Source organism: Pimephales promelas, chromosome 2 (assembly GCF_988280905.1).
Source record: "Pimephales promelas chromosome 2, fPimPro1.hap1.1, whole genome shotgun sequence".
Taxonomy (NCBI): Eukaryota; Metazoa; Chordata; class Actinopteri; order Cypriniformes; family Leuciscidae; genus Pimephales; species Pimephales promelas.
Window position 1 is genome coordinate 45117521 of NC_142770.1, and position 21192 is coordinate 45138712.

At 37.7% G+C, this 21192-nt stretch overlaps 1 protein-coding gene across 4 annotated transcripts in view; it reads left to right on the forward strand.

The window, feature by feature from the left end:
* Window positions 1–20899, forward strand: part of LOC120484964 (NLR family CARD domain-containing protein 3) — a 66002-nt gene extending 45103 nt beyond the window's left edge. For 2 of the 4 annotated variants that reach the window (XR_016147412.1, XR_016147414.1), the window contains 5 exons: window positions 3379–3552; window positions 5646–5819; window positions 8130–8629; window positions 20542–20672; window positions 20775–20899. Coding sequence is in view for 1 of the 4 variants with exons in the window: in XM_089123039.1 (XP_088979165.1) it covers window positions 3379–3552; window positions 5646–5819; window positions 8130–8136 (355 nt within the window). In the remaining 3 variants the exon portion in view is untranslated. Of the gene's footprint in view, window positions 1–3378; window positions 3553–5645; window positions 5820–8129; window positions 10016–14428; window positions 14858–20541; window positions 20673–20774 lie in introns of those variants that run through there. The other 2 variants (XR_016147413.1, XM_089123039.1) reach the window with 2 other exon arrangements.
* The last annotated feature ends 293 nt before the right edge of the window (window positions 20900–21192 follow it).

Genomic DNA, 21192 nt, shown 5'->3' on the forward strand with positions numbered 1-21192 from the left:
GTTTTCATCATGTTAGGCACAGGATTAATAATGAATGTGTACATATTGAGAATAAAATATAAATTGTAGCCTTAAGTAAATTAAAAAAGCCAACTTTAGGAGGGGAAGAGACAAGTCAAGATAAAAACAAAGCGAAAAAGAGTGTGATGCTGATGAGGAGAGAAAAATAATCAGCTCACTGACATGGTTTTAAAGCTGAAGCTGTTGTCATCGATTTTTTTTTTTTGCCTTCACAATATCTTAAAATGCACAACTGTAGTTTAGAGAAATCCAAAATTTTCTCGGGGAAACCCCGAACCCCCCAAACTACCCTGCCTCAAATTCAGGACCATAGTGATTATAAAACCATGTATTTACAAATAAATCATGTAGCAGAGCTACAGAAAGCGTTTTTCGGTAGTGAATATCTTTTAAAACGTCTTTGTCGTTGTGGAGATCGCAGTGCATGGATGGTTAGCAACAGACACCACGGAAAATTGGACCGGATTTTACTAATAATAAAAGATAAGCTTTTAGACTCACTCACTATTTTTATAAAAAATTATTTAAATGCTGAAATATAGGAGGTTTATCTTTTTATAACTCCTTTTGTTTCTGTGAAAAATTATTTAAAGGCTGAAATATGTGAGGTTTGTTTTTTATAAAACCCTTTTTTTTGGTGAAAAATGGTTTAAAGGCTGAAACATATTTACTATGTGCCTAGGGGGTGGGCAGGCACATGGCAGGGGGTGGCAGGCAGGGGGTGGTGGCAATGTAAGTATCTGGATATTCTCTGTGGGCGAGGGTTTCGATTACCATTCTCTGTTTTGGCCATACATGTGTTTGCATCCCTGTACAAAAGCGTTTGATTTAGTTGATCATTATCTGCTCCTGGATAAATTATACTCAATTGGCCTTTCCCGTTCATCTCTTCTGTGGTTCAATTCATATCTACATCACCGTCGCCAGTGTGTGTCCTTCAGGGGTAGTCAGTCGAATTTTACAGGTGTAGATAAAGACATACCCCAGGGTTCTTCACTTGGGCCTTTGTTATTCTCCATTTTTATTAATGACTTGCCGCTCTGCTGTTCAGGATGTGACATTCATCTTTATGCAGATGATACAATTATATATTGCTCCAAATTGAATATTTCGGATATAAATTATTCATTACAGTGTGACTTTGATTCTGTCCAGCACTGGCTGTCATTTAATAAACTCCTGTTGAATAAGTCAAAGTCTTACTGTATGCTTTTCCAGAAGAATGAAAGAAATAATCTTAATCTGCATTTTCTGGATTCTTCTCCTTTAGAGTCAACTGAAAAATTGAAATATCTCCGTGGTATCTCGGCTAGAAAATGATCTTTCATTCAAAGCTCATATACACTCGCTTAACAATAAAATTAGCTTTCGTCTTAGAACATTATATCAATCGATAGACTGCTTTAATTTTCAGGTTAGGAGAAGAATAGTCTCCCAGTTTCTGCTACCTATACTGGACTATGCAGATATTATATATGCTAACACTACTGCCACTTGTCTACACTCTCTCGATGTGGTATACAACAGCCTGTGCCGATTCGTCCTTCGCTGCCCCTATAGGACACATCACTGTGTGATGTATGACCAGCTGGCCTGGCTTGCACCCTCAGCCAGAAGACAATATCATTGGTTTCAACTTATATTTAAATGCATTTACTTTAAATAACCAAATTATTTATCCCAATATTTAGTGCCTTTTAGTTCACAATATAATCTTCGTCACAACGAACAGATCTTCTTTACTGTCCCTAGAGTAAAGAGAAAAACTGGGAATTATGCTTTCTGTGTTGAAGCCCCTCGTGACTGGAACAGCCTTCCTGCATCTATCCGCTCGCTTACGTCTTTTCCTCTGTTCCGAACTGCTTTGTTAACACATCTTCAGAATACTTGTCTATGTTTCTAGTATTTCGGATTTAGCATTAATTTGTGTCATGTTATCTATGGGTGTATGAATGTGTTTATTTGTAGAAATATACATATCTAGTGATGTCAACTTTGTCAGTTTTCTTTGGGATTATTGTGTGTCACACTTAACACCACTCTCAAAATGCTTGACTTTTAGAACATCATCATGCTGGTTTTAAGGTCAAGGTTAACCATCAAGGTTTTATTGTTTAGTGGTATTCATACCAGTGATGCGCGGGTTGATCCGAAATGAGCGGGTGCCTGCGGTCACCCGCGGTTACCCGCAGTTACGGATCATCCAAAAATGTTTTTAATGATATTCGGGTCGCGGTCGGTCGGGTCGTTTGAAAAAAGATGCCAATTAAACATTACTAGACACAATTTTTTATGAAATATACAGCCCTACACATTATTGGCTGAATAACTGGCACGAAGCTCAGTCTACACAGTTCTCGGTTCTATACTGGTGATTGGAGAACCGCTGTCCCTGTGCGTTCGGTAGTACGCAGTATCTATGCGCAGCTGCTCGTGTTCATCACTTCTCTCAACAGTGGCACCAACATGTCTCGGTTCAGTGAACTGTTGGAGTTACTGAAGTTAAATATAATTTAGGATATTGATTTATTTCGATTCGTAGGGACTGTCAGGCATGTCTGAAAGTGAGTAACTTTATAGTAACTTGTGGATCAGCACTGACGCAAAACGCGAACTGTTTCGAACGATTCAGTTCGATTTAGTGTACTGGTTCGACCGGTTCACTAAAAAGAACCGGTTCAAAAGAACGTTTCGTTCACGAACAGGCCATGTCTACGATCACTACAGTCTGCAGAGAGATGGAGGCGACAAGAGAAAAGGTGAAGACTGGGGAGTGGAAGCTCCGCAAATACACAAATAGAAAGAGTAAAAGTGTGGGAGACATTTGCTGAAATAATGAAAGATGATGACCTAAGTGCTGGCTTTGCCTTTGTTATGTGTAGGCCTACGTCTTCTTGCGATGCTGGGTTGTTATACGTCTATGGCCCAATAACGCTCCGATGAGAATTTAAGTTACTACTTTTAAAAAATGCGGTCAGAAAGCGGGTCGGGTACAATATTTTTTTTTTTACTTTTTTTGCGGTCCGAGTTGCGGGCGGGTAGTTGAAACCGTCGGTCGGTTGCGGGTTGTTTATACATTGACCCGCGCATCACTGATTCATACCACAGTTTGTGAACCACTGTGATTTACTTTATTCTATCTGGGTAGAGGGGGATAGTGTGTGTGTGTGTGTGTGCATTGAGGTTTTTCTTGTATGTATACTGTATCTACTCTGTTGTTTTACTTTTCTTTATTGTTTGGAAATATTACCGAGGACCCCCATGAAAACGAGATGTTTCATCTCATGTGGCTGATCCTCTAATAAATGTTTATAAATAAATAAATATAGGCTTAATGTGTGTCATTGTTCTCTACAGGTTGAGTAACTGTGGAGTCACAGATGAAGGTTGTGTTGCTCTGGCTTCAGCTCTGAGATCAAACCCCTCACTCCTGAGAGATCTGAATCTGTCTGTGAATAAACTAGGAGACTCAGGAGTGAAGCAGCTTTCTGATGTACTGGCGAATCCTCACTGTAAACTGGAGAAACTGTGGTAAGATCATCTCTACCATAAAGACTCTGAGTGAATAAGGATAAACCCTCTAGGCGCCACGCTCGAGTTTACTCGACAAGATGCGTCACTGAATAAAACAGCCGATTTTGTCCAATTGGGTGTCTAATTCCATTCGACCTCCCCTCCACTGGATGGCAGACATGTCACACTTCATCCCCGACTCAAACTTCATGTTTCTATAAAAAATGTTCGAGTTACAGCGCATTGAATCAGTGCAATCAACAACGGAGCTAGTATGAGAGTGAGCCATTTCATCAGAGTGTCTCAGCAATCGTGGCGACAGTATTGTGGTGGAGTCTGTCTATTATCACTGGGTATGTTAGACGAGGTCGAAGTGTTCATAGTACAGATAGGGGGCAACGTGAAGGCAGGGTGAGGAGTCGCAATAGTGTGCATACTGCATACCGCGCTCATCTCATCTCACTCAGATGCAAGTGCAAGATGCATGATCACGCAAGTGATCTTTTGAACTAAACAGGTTTTGTCTACTTGTGTTTGTGTGTCATATGAATTATATATATATGGGCTGTGCCTCATACATGGAATCAGAGTGCCTACTGTATGTAGTAAATGGAAAATCTCTACAGCAAAAGGCCAACCACTGCATGCATACAGTTTGTTCAACCATTTATTAGTAATGATTTACACATTAGTTTGTTTACTACTTACTATATACCTGAGCATTCAGTATTGTGCAATATAGCATACAGAAGGTGATGGACATTTTGGGGGGAAAGAAGTGCTGCATTTTATCATTTAAACATGTGACTTTTCATGAAAATGCTCTAATCCAAGATTGCTGCCACCATATGATGTCATAATATGCAAATTAGAGGGAAAATGTAATCCCTACATAAACTTTTGGTCATCCTTAATATTTCTCTAATTTACAGAATCTTTTTTTACTTTTAAGATAAAGCCTTTTGAAATTAAGATGTCAAAATCGAACGTTTTAGGAAAAAACCTCTGGCGCCTGAAGGGTTAATATGTAGATAGTGTATAGATGCAGGAGGTGGAGATTTATAGCCTTTTCTCACAGCATTGGATATAATTAAACTAATTAATTTGACGGTGGATCCAGAAAGGTTCAAAAGACAATCACCAGAGACACCTGGAGACTCACCGCTGTAACATGCAGAAGACTCTGACTGAGAGTTTGGGGAAAGAGACTGCAGCGGCCCATGCCAACACAAGGATAATATCAGAAGGACATTACATGTAGTCCCGCAATGCTGACGTTGAACATTAACAATTTGAGAACAAAGGATAATTTGCACGGTTTGACTTGATATTATAAATTATCGTTAGATTTAATCAGCGCGATTTACGGCAATGCTTTTTTTCCCTTTAGTTGGTCTCTTTCACTCTCTCTCTCTCACACTCACACACACACACACACACACACTCACACACACACACACGAGTACGAGTAGTGAGTTGTTGTGATAAAGCACAAAAGCTGTTGGGGCTAAAAACAGAAAAAGAGAGAGAGAAAACGAGATGATGTGTCAAGAGATGCGACAGCAGATAAATAAGATAATAAATATTGAACATTTATAATATAATGTATGATTTAGGCTATTCACATAACACGACCAAGAGAGCTGTTTTGATGAATATTATCGTATCATTATTGAATTTTGTACATTATAGTATATTCAGCGTTTTGAACGAATCGTTTGAACGAATGACTCTCTTATTAAGACGGTCACTTGCCGCCCCCTACTGGCGATTTAGTTTAATGTTTAAAAGTGTGATTTAATTCTTTTCTTGTATATTTAAACATTTATTTAAAGCATTAATTTCATAACATTAGTCTATTTATTGCAGTTGCAATTTTGCAGTGTTTAGACTATATAATATAATTTGATTGGTAACAGCCCCATTTATTATTTTAACTGAATTTATTGATCAAATGTAAGAATTTGACATGAAAAGATGATAAACACATTTAATATGAAACACATGAATATGAAATATATATTTCATATTGACAGCATTATGTTATTTATAGTGTAAGTGTTGTGTTTATCTCTGGATATAGGCTTAATGTGTGTCATTGTTCTCTACAGGTTGAGTAGTTGTGGAGTCACAGATGAAGGTTGTGTTGCTCTGGCTTCAGCTCTGAGATCAAACCCCTCACACCTGAGAGAACTGTATCTGTATAAGAATAATCTAGGAGACTCAGGAGTGAAGCAGCTGGAGGATCTGAAGGATGATCCACATTATAAACTGAAGACACTAGAGTAAGAATAGTTCTTAATGATTTTCATCATCATATTTTCATTTAAAGTTTAAATGGCTGTTTTACTTGTTTTACTCGCTAGAAATAATAATAAAGGTTCAAGTTCAGTAACAAACTAGTGTGTGTGTGTGTGTGTGTGTGTGTGTGTGTGTGTGTGAGTGTGTGTGTGTGTGTGTGTGAATATTGTGTCTGAGATCATCAGATAATGAGTCTTAAATTCAGCTTCAGTTTCTGTCTGTCTCTGAACTTTAAACTGTTTAATATGAGTGTAATTCTGCTCATACTGTTGTGACTGATTGTGAGAATAATATGAATGTTATTTTCCTCTTTTCCCCTTGAACTGTCTCTATAGGCATCTTTACACAGCCGAGTTAAGGCTGCTCTAAAGCGGCTCTGTGTCTGCTCAAAGTTCTGTGTAAAGACACAATGCAGCATAAAAGCAAACTGAGAATATGCCGGCCTGACCCGCCTCAGCCGCTAGTGTCAAAGATGACTCTGATATTGTTTTGCTTCAGTGTAAATGAGCGGGAACTTGTGCCGCTCTAAACTACGCCATTGTCATGACAACCAAACGCGCGGCGCGAGAGTCAAGAAGCGGAAGACAACACATATAGGCCGAGCTCCATATTGTTTTAGCCAAATTAAAACATGTCAGCCAACAAGAGACAATACAGTAAAAGCATCCTGGGTAACACTTTATTTGAAGGGGTGTGCATAAGACTGACATGACACTGTTATAAACATGACATAACACCTGTCATGAACATGAAGGAGTCTTTATGAATGTTTATGACTGTTGTCATTAAGTGTCATTCGGTAAATTATGACACTTTAAATGCAAAGTTGACATTGTTTAAAATGTCTTTGTTATGACAACTTGACATAGCCAATAAATCATATCCTGTTAACCTGTAATGTGTTATCATTACATTACCCTGTCATATGTTTTTGTTGGTTTTAACTTTGGTTTTCATGACACCATTATAACTCTGTCATGAATATTTTACTAATCATGGAAAGGGGCCCTGATCCACCGTATTCCCAAAGAAGATAATATTCCTGACGATCCGTCTACCTGGAGAGATATTTCCCTGTTACCTGCAGTCTATAAAGTGTTTATGAAGTGTATAGACCCTTTTACAGTTGGTAAACACGGTGACGTTTTTTTGTGGGCGGAGCTTAGGGGGAGGCAGAAAGTTCCCTCTGGCCGCTTCACTAACGCTAGTTAGCAAGGATTGTTAGCTTGTTTTTTAACAATGACTGGAGAAAATCTGATATTATCTTAATGTGTAAGGTCACTCACTGTCCAGGACACTTTAAATGCAAAGTTGACATTGTTTAAAATGTCTTTGTTATGACAACTTGACATAGCCAATAAATCATATCCTGTTAACCTGTAATGTGTTATCATTACATTACCCTGTCATATGTTTTTGTTGGTTTTAACTTTGGTTTTCATGACACCATTATAACTCTGTCATGAATATTTTACTTGTCCTCAAGTAAAGTGGAACACATTGTACCAGTTATAAACATGTTATTAAGGGTCATTACACTGTCAAATGCTTTAACAACAGTGTCATTAATATTTCCCCTTACCTCAAGTAAAGTGGAACACGTTGGACTAGTTATGATTTCTTGGTTATGTCAAGTTGTCATAACAAAGACACTTTAAAGAATGTCAACTTTGCATTAAAAGTGTCATAATTTACTGAATGACACTTAATGACAACAGTCATAAACATTCATAAAGACTCCTTCATGTTCATGACAGGTGTTATGTCATGTTTATGACAGTGTCATGACAGCCTTATGCACACCCCTTCAAATAAAGTGTTACCCACACACACACGCACGACCTGCCTGACATGCTAACAAAAGTGACGCCTGTGGTTTCTGTGCCGTGTTTTCTGTGTAAATGCATTTATGCCGCGTCAGAGAAGCAATAAACATTCTGTGTAAATGCACATTTAGTGATTTTATGGCGCTTCAGATTTGGTTTCTGTGCCGCTTTTTCTGTGTAAAGATGCCTTATGTGTGTGATAATCTGAGATTTGGTTATCAACTGATATTAAATCTGTAGTGAGTGTAATGATGATTTCTGCTGGTTCTGGATCAGCTGTCCGTTGTGTGAAAGTGACCTTTCATGTGCTTTTGATTTTGTAAAGTGACTTTGAGCATCAGATAGAAGCTATATTATCATGTTGGAGAAGGAATTAATATAGATTATCTAGTTAGTTTTCTTATGTAAAGATGTGACAGATGTAATATCTCATACTGCATATGTGACTGTGTGTGTGTTTTATTTTAGGTATTAGATGACAGTCTGATGTTCTGCTGATCATCTGATGGTGAATAAGGATCCACTACAGAGACTCACAGTCAACAGAATCAACAGAGACTGAAGATACAGTGACTTCACTGTTAGAAATTAAGACTTCATTTAGATTTCAACCATCCTCTGACAGACCTGATGAGGCGGCAGTGAAACACCTTTTATTTCACAGCAAATTACACTTTCAAATTACACAAAGTGACACTGTCACTTACTGTGACCAAAGAACACGTACAGAACACTCAATCTATCATTGCTGGTGTGTGTGTGTGTGAAATGAAAGACAGTTTGGACTACCTTTCCTGAAGTTCACAGTCCGTGTATTGAAGAGAATGCTGCGAGTCAGCGGAGGCCTCCCTGAGACCCAAACCGTGGACTCCCTTGCCGGCTGGATCGAGGAGGAGTTGCGTTTTTTACGGGACATTGTTCAGCCAGCACTGGGAGCGCCACGGAGTGAAACCCATACACAAAAGCAGGTGGGCAGAGATAAACTTACATATCTATGGCAGAATAGAAAATCTAGAGCAATCAAGATTATTCTTAACAACAGTACATACCCAAGTGTACCAGTTAGCGCGGATAATGTGCCATCTGTGCAGAACTACTACACTTCTAAATGCGCGCCTGTGAGGCTTGAAGGTGTGTATATCATGGGCTGGGTCATTCTTCCCTGTACAACTTAGCCAACCTAACACTTCGCTGTTCACTGTCACTGAAGTGGAGAAAGTGCTTAATGATCTCCCCAATAATAAAGCAAGTGGACTTGATGGCGTGACCTATGAAACACTGAAAAATAACAAACAAACGGTGTGCCCAATTCTGACCAATATATTTAACATCTGTCTGGAAAATGGTAAAGTTCCAGAATCATGGAAAGGGGCCCTGATCCACCGTATTCCCAAAGAAGATAATATTCCTGACGATCCGTCTACCTGGAGAGATATTTCCCTGTTACCTGCAGTCTATAAAGTGTTTATGAAGTGTATAGACCCTTTTACAGTTGGTAAACACGGTGACGTTTTTTTGTGGGCGGAGCTTAGGGGGAGGCAGAAAGTTCCCTCTGGCCGCTTCACTAACGCTAGTTAGCAAGGATTGTTAGCTTGTTTTTTAACAATGACTGGAGAAAATCTGATATTATCTTAATGTGTAAGGTCACTCACTGTCCAGGACCGCGATTGTTATTTCCAAAAGTTATTTTTTAACGGACGGAACCAGATTGGCCGACCTGTAGCCGCCTACACGCTCACTCAATGCATGGATGATCTGACAGGATTAACGTACGTTACCTCGGTTGAGTGGCCTGACTTCTACACCTACCTTATAGAGAAACCAATTATAAAGAGAAACTGAGGGCATATAAATCTTTAGATGCCTATATGGTCCTGTACAAGACTTGTGTGTATGATCCGCAGTTCTGCCGAGACCACGACAATATAAAGAGTGACATTACAGTGCGATTTTAATGATGTGAATATTTTCTAGAAATAAAGTTCCAGATGCAGCATATTCATTTTTCATCAATTCTTGCACCAAACAACACAACAAGATGACGTTTAATAATAGTAACAATTATTTAAGCTCCTTATTATGTACACAGCAAAATCCCCAGTGTTAATTCAACACTACTCAGAGTGTATTTCATTTTCATTTTCATTTATTTTCTATTCTCTCTTTTCATGGTAATGCAACACGAAATACCACAAGAACAATTTAACAAATCAAACCAACACAAAGTACATTCCATGACAAAAAAAGAACAGGAGTAGGATGAAGAAAAAAAATCTTATAAGCTCCTACCCCATTCCTATAAACAAGATTCACAAATTAGATGACCTCACCAACATAAAATGACAAACAACAGAAAACTTAAAGAAAAAAAAAAATATATATATATATATATACACATACATACACATATATATATATATATATATATATATATACATATACATATATATATATATATATATATACATATATATACACATACACATACATATACGACAAGCCCAAACCAGATATAATCTACCTTCAATTATAACACATTTTTCTCTCTTTGTCTATTATTATTATAATTAATATTATTATTATTATCTATTAATTCTAATTCTGCTTACATGATACTAGATAAACAAAACCAACAAGGACAAAATAATGCCAGATCCAACAGCCAAAATAGCAACGAAAGCATAACTATTGTAATAATTATATTAGTTTTCACATTCTTCTTTATAAACTTTAAGTATCTTTTGTTTATAATTATTTTTAAATTGTAAGATATTTGAACAACATTTTAGATCATTTTCCAGAAGATTCCATCTTTTCACACCAGAGACTGAAACACACATTTGTTTGAGGGTATTTCCAGCAAAAGGTTGTTTGAAGTCATTATTTCTTCTGCTTGTCTCACTATTTAAAGTGAAAAGGGTTTGCAGTCCACACGGTAACAGGCAGTGTTTAGCTTTGTGAACAACTAACAAAGTTTGTAAAGAAACCAAGTCCTTCAATTTAAGTAGTCCTGACTCCAGAAACAGTCCTGTAGTGTGTTCTCTGGGAGCAACTCCATGAATTATTCTCAAAGCCCTTTTTTGCTAAATAAACAAGGGCGCTAAATTTGTAAAATAAGAATTCCCCCAAATCTCCAAACAATACATCAAATATGGCAAAATAAAAGAACAATACAGAATTCTCATTGCCTTACAATTTAACGTAAACTTTACTTTACTCATAACGGCAATGTTTCTACAAATTTTATTTCTTACATAAGCTATGTGTGACTTCCATTTAAGTTTTTCATCAATGAGTACTCCCAAAAACCTAAATTCTGACACTCTCTCAATAATTATTCCATTAAAACTCAGACTAACATTGTCAAAACATTTTTGATTTGTAAATAGCATAAATTTTGTTTTACTTACATTTAATGACAGTCTATTTTTATTAAACCATTTCTGAAGTAGTACCAATTCTTGTTCAATAGTTTTCACTAATACGTTTAAATTTTTCCCTGATGCAAAAAAATTTGTATCATCTGCAAAAAGAACAAAACGTCAAAATTTCAGATTCCTCACAGAGATCATTAATATATAAAGAAAATAATTTAGGCCCCAGCACAGAGCCTTGAGGGACTCCACATTGAATAAGTTCCAACTTAGATTCATGGCCTAAATACTCAACATATTGTTGTCTATTCTCTAAATCAGTGTTTCCCAACCCTGTTCCTGGCGGCACACCAACACTGCGTGTTTTCTTTGTCTCCCTAATCAAACACACCCGATTCAACCCATCAGCTCATTAACCCACCTGATTATGAGCTGATGGGTTGAATCAGGTGTGTTTGATAAGGGAGACAAAGAATACACGCAGTGTTGGTGTGCTGCCAGGAACAGGGTTGGGAAACACTAGCTACAGTTTTGTAGTTCTGCAGCATATCTGTATTTTACTTATAACCTAAAATATTTAATAAAAAATATTCTGATCAAATCACTGTCATCTTTATTCAGTAACACAGAGATCAATAATCAGCCTGTCTATCTCAACCGTGGTGACATGTTGCCACCAATCACAACTCATTATTTTCCCACTTGAATATTCTACTCGTCACCGTTGTTAAGAAGCATTGACTGAATCTTGAGGTCTGTGTGTGCCTAAAAGTAAGATTTTTTTTTTAAACAACTTTTGAGAAATCCATTATATTATATTTAACATTCTGGATGTTTATGCGGAATCTCAGTTATGCAGTAACCAACAGAATAAATTTTAAATTATGAAAGTCTTTATATAACCAACATCATTTTATAGTTGTTTATTTTTGTTCATCTGACAGGTTTAACTCAGATGCAACAGCAAATTAAAATAAAAAATTTTTAATATAAGGGTCAAGAGCCCAACTAAAGTAAACTCTCATCTCCATAATGGTGGCTTACAATTTTAGATTTTTTTTCCTTGTGATTCTGCTTTAGGTGTCTTCAATAATGCTCAATCATCACTCATTTAATCACTTAATTATCTAATTAACTTTAACACTCTTGAGTGTGGACTCATGTACACTCCCAGGTGTGTTAGTTTAACACGGGAGATTTTGTCGTGACGACGAGCCGTAGTTAACTGACCAGCTGAGCCATATCGCATTAAATATCGCTGGCGATACATCCTCGATATTAACGCGATTTGGCTCAGCTTGTCAGTGATCTACTATACGGCTCTTTGTAGTAAATGCCGCTCCATCTGAAAGCAGGTGAAGGTGATTTACTACTAATCAAGGAACCGGCTTTACTGATTAGATGCGCATACAATATCGTGCGATTATATATTGCCCAGCCCTACTCTTCACCATTGTTGAGTCACCTGTCACCATTGTTGAGATTGATATGCTGATTCATGATGTCTGTTTGTTTAAAAAAAAAGAAGTTTAATGATTTTCTGTCAAATTCTCTGCAGTGCATATAAAAAATCAGAATGTTGATGTTCAGTAAGCTGTCAAAAAAGGTGAAATTTATTTGTTAAAAAAAATGACAACCTTTGGTCAGGGATAATATTAGAGAACCATTATTTTTTATTTACTGTTTTATAATGAAAACTATTATTGCTGAACACCTTTGTTTATTGTTTGCTATGTAACAAACAATATGTTTTGGTAAACATTGTTACAAAGACCAAAATTGTACTTAAAATACTGAGAGTCAAACTGCCCAACTAAAGGAAACACTGATCACAATAATGGTGACCAAATATTTTAAAACATCAACATCTAAACCGCCGTTCATAGACATCTGACAGAAATAAAGTCATTCTGGTTAGTAATAAGTGAAGCTGGTAATGCTGTTTGTGGAGTCGTTTAATCCTCCTCTGCTGAGAACTTCACAGATTTAATGTCTTCTTTGTATCTTCAATTGATTTAACCTAAGGCTGTGACTGGAGGTCAGTTGTAGTTCTTGTGTTTCTCTTTCTTTCAGTGATTCTGCTCGTTAACAGCAGGGCAGGTGTTTATCACTAATACTCAATCATCACCCAATTAGTCACTTAATTATCTCATTAACTTTAACACTGCTTCAGTGTTACTTTAACACTCTGTAGAGTGGGACCAAATACACTCTGAGCAGTGTTGAATTAACACTGGGGATTTTGCTGTGTAGCCGAATCTGTGCTGGTTTGTATTGGCCGCCTCCAGTTTTCACTTTGTTTTGCCTCCAGCTAGTGCCGTGACGTAACTGTGACGTCGGCACAAAAGGGGTCTATACTGGCAAGAATACTTCCTTGGCTAGTAGAAACGGGAATACTTTCACCAAAGCAAAAAGCTTCTATCAATAGGCAGGGGATGAATGAACATGTCTTCTGTCTTAAAACGGGAATAGATGACTTCAAACACTCGTCTACCGAGCTCTTCGTCGTCTTTTTGGATTTTCGTGATGCATTTGGCACATTACCCCATGAGATCATGTTTTGGACGAAATAGGACTACCACAGCTATATGCAGACATAATTAAAGATGTTTATAATAATTCATACATCCAAGTAATATGTGGAAGCGTCCTAACTGTCCCCATACCACTTAAAATGGGAATCAAAACAGGGTGCCCGTGGAGTGCCATCAATTTCATTCTGGCGATTAACTCCTGGATGAAGTGGCTGTGCCAGTGCGCGCCTGCAGGTCTCCAAACCCAGTGCAAGGCTATGCGGACCATGTGGAAATCTCTTCAAGAGATCATGAAAGTGTAATTTCCAACATGCTCCTCCACACAGACGAGTTCATAAGGTGGTCAGGTTTAGACATACAAAATGTGCTGCAGTGGAGGAAACAGATGGTATATAGAGCAAAGTCTGATAAACCCCCTGCCTTTTCATTAATGCAGAAACCCATGAAACATATCCTTATCTGGGACATAAATTTAACATCAGTGGTGATTGGGAGGAACAGATCACAGAGCTGTGTCACGAGTACACTCCACTATGCCCCACTCCCCATAATGATGAAAGTTGAAGCCATCAGGCTGATTGCAGTGGCTAAAATTCAACATCTTTTCCCAAACGTACATATTCCACAATGCACATTGATGAACGATGAAACGGTAAAGATGGTGAGGAAATGGTTCTGTCTTAATAGCCGTACAACTCGGGATATTATCTTCCAGCCGTGTGGAGACGGAGGCCTCGGCGCCCCAAACATCGAATGGCTTTACACCGCTTCTAGAACAGGACATCTTCTAAATATGCTCAATAATGACGATACAACTGTTAGAGAATTAGCACGTGAATCGCTGTTTTTACATCTACAGCGTCTGCCGCTTCCACCGACGAGCCTCAGTTTCTTGGATTTAAACTAAAGCAGAACGGAAAGTTAGACGGATTTGGAGTGCGCTCTGATTGGCTGGACTTAAACGAGCTCTGTGGCCGTATAGGAATACAGCTGTCCTGGCTTGGACCCGACGGAGAAGTAGTTGCACTCGACGATAACATAATCACCAATCCGCTGGTTTCCACCTTGGCGATCCTCAATAACGACAGTATACCTCACCAACTACAGATTAAGCATGCGAGAGCTTCAATTCTTCATCTCAGACAAACCCAGAACGGACAGCGCTGGACGGGCCTCAGACTACAAGGAAAACTTGCATTACTTCAATTCGCTGACCATTCAGTGTCTCATTCTGTACTGAAAAACCCTTCAATCTCAGATGATATTAAAGTATTCATGATTAAAGCAAGATTACAGTGTCTCCCAACAAAGTACAATCTGGCAACATGGTACCCATCAAAGCATGAACCCTACTGCATATTACGTCCAACTCAGCAGGAGCATGAAACGGTTGCTCACATATTAAATGGATGCTACAATTATAAAGGACTGTATGTGGCCAGACACGACCGTTTAGTTGATCTGGTTGCAAAGGACTTGAACAAGGTAATCTGTGGACATCATAAGCATAGTATTCATAAGCATAGTATTGTACAAGTTAACTGGTTTCATCAAAATACATCTGACAGTGAGTCTTTTAAAAACCTTCCAAATACTCCTGATATTGTGATTGTAAATGAGGTTATGAAATCTGTGTGAATGTTTGAGGTGGCCTGCTGTTTTGACCTGTATATGGATACGTGTTACTACTCCAAACTATTGAAATATCAACCACTTGTAGATCTCATTTATCAACTTGGTTACAATTGTAAATGAATAATTCTGGTGTTTGGAAGTTTAGGCCACGTCCATAAGAGTGTGGTCCGGCGGATGCAGTTAGGACGGCTGCAGAAAAGGAGGCAAAAAAGCTTGCAAAATTCTGCTCTGTTTCAGCCACCATAGGGAGCTTGCAAATCTGGAGACGGAGATGCTTTAGTCACCTCTTTTTATCTATTCTCACAAAAATTATGTTGTTAAGTAAATGCTATTTATTAAAACAATAATAGAGCTGAACTTGCTATTTTACCATGAGATGAGTCAGCAAGGAAAGAAGAGGGTGCGTGGCATTGTGATTTTTAATTTTAATTAGCAAGAAATATTCACCTTGTTAAAAAATATAAAAATGTTATTTAAAGTTTATTCCTTGTATCGTGACACATGGATTTCTCTGGGTTAAGCCCCAGATATCCACTCACCGTAGAACCGCCCCTGATCGCGGATGCAAAATATATTATAGAAAATTTGAAAGGTAATTGCCAGATGTTTTACTGCGTCACATGGCAACCAACAATTTATTAAATGTTACAAAATATTGTAACTCAAAGTTTTCCTCTGACTGCAGTCACAGCTGTAGAAATAAGTTGCAGCAGTGTAATTCACACAATTCACCACAGGAGGGCGACTGGCTAAGTTGTCTTGTTTTAAAGTTTTAGTGCTTACTAGCTTTTTGTGTTCAAAATGTTCAAAGGTTTATATAATGAGCGGGTACATGTATCAGTTGTCCAAATCGTGCTTTGTCTTATCCTGAATCACTGTGGTACACCTATAATAAGCGTTTATATTCGGACTATTTTATACTGGTTCTGGTCTTACCGCTGCGGAGTAGCACAGGACCTGCGTGACTCGTCATTCATGTTTGGTTCAATATTAAATTATACTCTAACTTAACGTTACCTTTGGCTCGTGGAGAGAATAATATTCGTTTGAACTGTTTTTCATTTCACGTGAACACACACCAGAATTCTTGCAGAGTCGATTTATCTATTTCGCTGACTCAAATCTTTAAATGTTTATGGGTAAAATGACAGCAGTGTAGTTCACACAGTTCACCACAGGAGGGCGTCCAGATAAAAACAAATGTTCGTCTTAACCCTAAAACCGTATTGTGGACAAATCAAAATAGTTTTGATTTATTTTTAAAATATACTTCCCTTGACCTGAGCGGTACAAGACTTGGCTGCTTTTCCTAAGTTTGCCTCCTGAACACACACGATATTTTTTTGACTCAATTCTAAAATTTTAAGTGGGTGGAAAAAAAACCTTCTTAATCTTGTATTTGGGTCAAAAATGGGCACCCATAGAAATTAATGTGGAAAAACTGTAATTTAGAGCATTCTAAAATAAGCCTAAATAAGACACCGGGTGACAGCAAAGTCGCTTCATCTTTAGGTTTTACATTTGCCAACAAATACTACATCGTGGATTAAAGTCCATATTTTGTTACATTGAACACAAAATAACTTAAAATAACATTAAAATGATCTCGCTGCATATTTTATTCTGTTGCGCTTATATTTTTTTCTGTTATTAAAACGTCTGAATCAACGGCTTTATAAGAATAATTCTTAATCAAGCTAGTTTTCCTCTAGAGTTGCTGCTGTAGAAAAAATGTTTCAGTGGTGTAATTAATACATTTTACCACAGGAGGGCGTTTTCAATTCAAATTTAAAAGTACGTACAACTATTATACCATAAATAAAAGGGGTCATATGTTTCATGTGGTAACGAACGATTTATTTAACACGAAATCAATGTAAAATAATGTAATGCAAAGTTTTCCTTTGACTTGAATTAACTAGAAGTAGGTAGACATTTTTAGGTAGAAATAATTAACAGGAGTGTAATTCACATGAATTCACCACAGTTCGATCAAGACATTGGACTTTTTAAAATTACATAATGTATTTGTTTATTTTAACAAATCGGGAGGCAGTATACAATACACAGAGAATGATACAATCAATTTTTCATATTTTTCCCTTAGTTTATACATCCAACAATATATTTCATTTTAAAACTACATGTTTGCCAGAGGTTTTCAATTATTTATCAAAGGATTTTAATCAATGCAAATAATTTAATAAAAGGTTTTAACAGAAATGAGATAATTAACAGCAGTGTAATGCACATAATTCACCACAGGAGGGCGTTTAGACGTGAGTCTTTAAATTGATATTACAGATATAAGAATATATTTCCATTAAACAAAAGCAAACTTTTCTAGATTTTTTTTTTTTTTACTATGTCGATTTAAATTAATAATTTATCAAACAATGTGAAATAAATGCAAAGTAAGTGCAGAGTTTAGTGCAGTTTTCCTCTGGCGCTCTGAATACGGTTCAGCAGTGTAATTCACACAGTTCACCACAGGAGGGCGATTAAACTCCATTTTCAACAGAATATCGCAGACAGGGGCGGCGCTAGGGGTGGGCTAAGGGGGCTGTTTTCAGTAAAGCCCCGAATGTTTTTATTTCCTTGCATTGTACACACCATCACTGAGAGAATTTAATTAATTAAATGTATATTTCTCGACTCTCGCATCACAGCGTCCGTCAACATACGCATTGTCATTCACAACCGACAAGAACCGCCCACTCAGGCTAGTGCTTCTGACTGACATGTAAACTGGCCAACCATCGATGAGAAGCTCGGCGGTCTTGTACGATCCAGCCAATGAAATTAAATATTTTGGAGCCAGGTGTTTGTTGTAGTGATGGGCAGATCGAGGCTTTGTGAAGCAATGAAACAGATGAAGCAAATGTGCTATATTGATTCGAGGCTTCGAATCAATCCGACACCCGTCTCCATGGTGACACTAGTGGTCAATTGCAGGTGTTGATCTGGGGTGTATTCCAGAAAGCAAGGTTAACTTACCGTCAGATAAACCTTGAACTCTTGGTTGATTAACCCCAAACTAGCTTACTCTGGGTATGTCGGTTCCAAAACACCTGTGAGGAGTTAGTTTAATCAACCTCCTATTGGTAACCCAGGGTTAATGCGCGCGCACGGCAAGAACATAAAGGCATTTTCAATGGATCGCAGAAATCAGGAGTCACCATGGAAACCAAGGGACAAAAAAACGAGCTACATACTTCGGTGAAACTAAGTTGGAGGTTTTAATGCTTACTTGAAGCCTACAAGCCCGTTATAACTAAAAAAAACAACAACAATACTGCTGCATCAGCAAAAGAAAGAGAGTTGGCTTGGCAAAAAAATAACAGATAGAGTAAATGCGTGAGTTTTATAAATTATTAAAAGAAATTATAAATGGGCTATTTTCCCCTGTAATTAGGCAAAAATTATTATTAAATGATAAAAATAGACAAGTAGCCTATTTACTTGTTGGCCTCCATACATTTCTTAATATTACAGTAGTAATGCACATAATTGGATATGTTAGGTTTTTATAAGGTTCTGGAGCCATAAGAAGTGTGAACCAAGTCAAAATGAAACACAAAAACATTCTCCTGCAAGATAATATTTTCTAAACTTACTAAACTGAGGCCATGTACTTTAGCTATCTAATGTAATTTAGTTTTCTATGTAGCCAATAGAAAGAAGGCTGAGGCCCGTAAAACAGGTGGGGTCCACCTCCGCCTCCCCTCACCCCAGCTGAGGAGCTGGCACTGTCCCTGAATAAAGGGCGACGGGGTACCAGGGGGCAGTTCGTCAGACTCAGATACCAAGACGAGTGGCTTAGTAAAATGTAGGTGAGCCATATTAATGCTTATGATTTATTGATGTGTTTACTGTTTTTGTCAGTATTCTAATAAAGAAAATCATCAACACTGTCACCATTTTAAAAATGCATTTTGAATGCATTTTACAGTCATTGATTCACTTGTGCAGTGTGCATGCTGCTTTGACTGCATGTAATCTTACTCTTAGATGTTCCTAATGTACTTTTTTAAGAATATACACTGTGTATTGAATATGCATGATTATCTTATTGGTTTAATTATCTTGCAGTTGCTGATGGCCACGTTGTATTATTGGATCCTCCTGCAACACCACACTGTCACAGTTGTAAGTGATTATTGTCTTTAGGTTTCTGTTTGCTAGCTAGACCCAACATCCTTCCTTATTTTCACTGTAGGATGATGATGAATAGACCACTTCTGCTGTGACAGAAACACAAAATGTGGAGAGGTCCATAGAGGAGAATAAATAAATGGCAGGAGATTTTAATACAGCTGAGGGTCCATCTACCTCCACAGAGAATCTTAACGGTCTAAGAAATGTTCTGCAGTTCTCCTTCCTCATTTAAATATTTGGTCTGTGTTTGTATTACAGACGTTTTCAGTCATGTTTAATTATTCTGTCTTTAGTTGCCTGCCAAAGAGCTGTTTAAGGCCCACCTTCAAAAGCAAATCAGAAAAAGTGACATGGAGATGGACCTTATACAGCTTTAAATGGAGGAGAAAAGGCTTAACCTAAAAAAGGCCAGACTTGAAATTGAATTGCTGGAGCACCAGCTTAAGGTGGGAAACAGTATGTGAACAGTATTTGTTGTTGAATGAAATCTAAAGCAATAAATACAAATGTCTTTTGTTACAGGAAATAAAGAAACAATGAACAACACTTGACTGTTAACTGGTTTTAATTAAAGTGGGTAGGGTACCCTCTGTCTCCCAGCAAGTAACCATTGAAGTGACCTATAAAGGTAGTTAAAGTGTATAACTGCATTAAAACATAAAAAAACAAATATATATATTTATATATTATCCGTATTATCTGTTCCACATCCACTGGATTGTCTTCAAAAGGGCACGCCATACTCCGTCACCTCTCTGAAACAAACTAACCCTGCAACATAACCTGCTCCTGAGCAGGTTATCCTCAGAGAGTCAGTTGCTATGGTTACTTACATAACCCGAAAGTTACCTCCGTTTTTGGAACTGAAAGCAGAGGTTATCCGCTTATTTACTCCTAAACTTACCCGGGTAAGTCACATAACCTGCTTTCTGGAATACCCCCCTGAAACAACCTTTACAACAATGGGTTTTTTTATTATTGTATTTTTTAAATATATGATGCTTGTATCAGGCCTTATCTGAAACTGGCCATTGATTGTACAGTTTAAGAGTAATGTTTCTTGCATTGTACTCCAACTCCATCAAATGTTTTTAAAATAAAATTGCTTTATATAGTACTAAAGTTTCTAATAATTCAGTGGGTTTAATAATGTGTGATAACTGCTTTTGTTCATTTCAGGTGAACATTTTCAGACAAAAGGGCTTCAAATAAATGGGTTGCAGATATAATTACCCATCTGCACCCCACTCCTGTCACTAAAACTCTTTTGGATAAAATGCGGAGGGCCTATGAATTTATCTTGACAAAATGTAAGTAATGTTTTGGTTTAGCAATTATGAATATTTTAAGATACATGTATATTTCTTTGTTAATATGTTCAGGTTTTAAATTAAAGTAAACTTGTATTATAGCAACCTCCTTAGCACAGCAACCGGAGAGTCAAGCAGCAGAGGGTCGAGCGGCGGCAGAGGGTCGAGCGGCAGCGGAGGACCAAGCGTCGGATAAAGTGGCGGCGGAGGATCAAGCGGCGGCGGAGGGTCAAATGGCGGTGGAGGGTCAAGCGGCGGCGGAGGGTCAAATGGCGGTGGAGGAGACTGTATTTGTTCTTAACCTTGTTCCTTTGTCTTCCCCACTCTCTCCAACCTCTCTCTCTCTCCTACTTCCTCTTCTACTTCTACATATATTCTTCCTTCACTTTCTTCCCCACTTTCACTGCCATGCTCTAAATCTTTGCGACAAATTAAACGTAAAAACACCTCTACCTCTTCACACTATTCTCGCTCTGTCTCTCCTCCATCTCTGTCTGCCTCTTCCATCTCCACGTCTTTG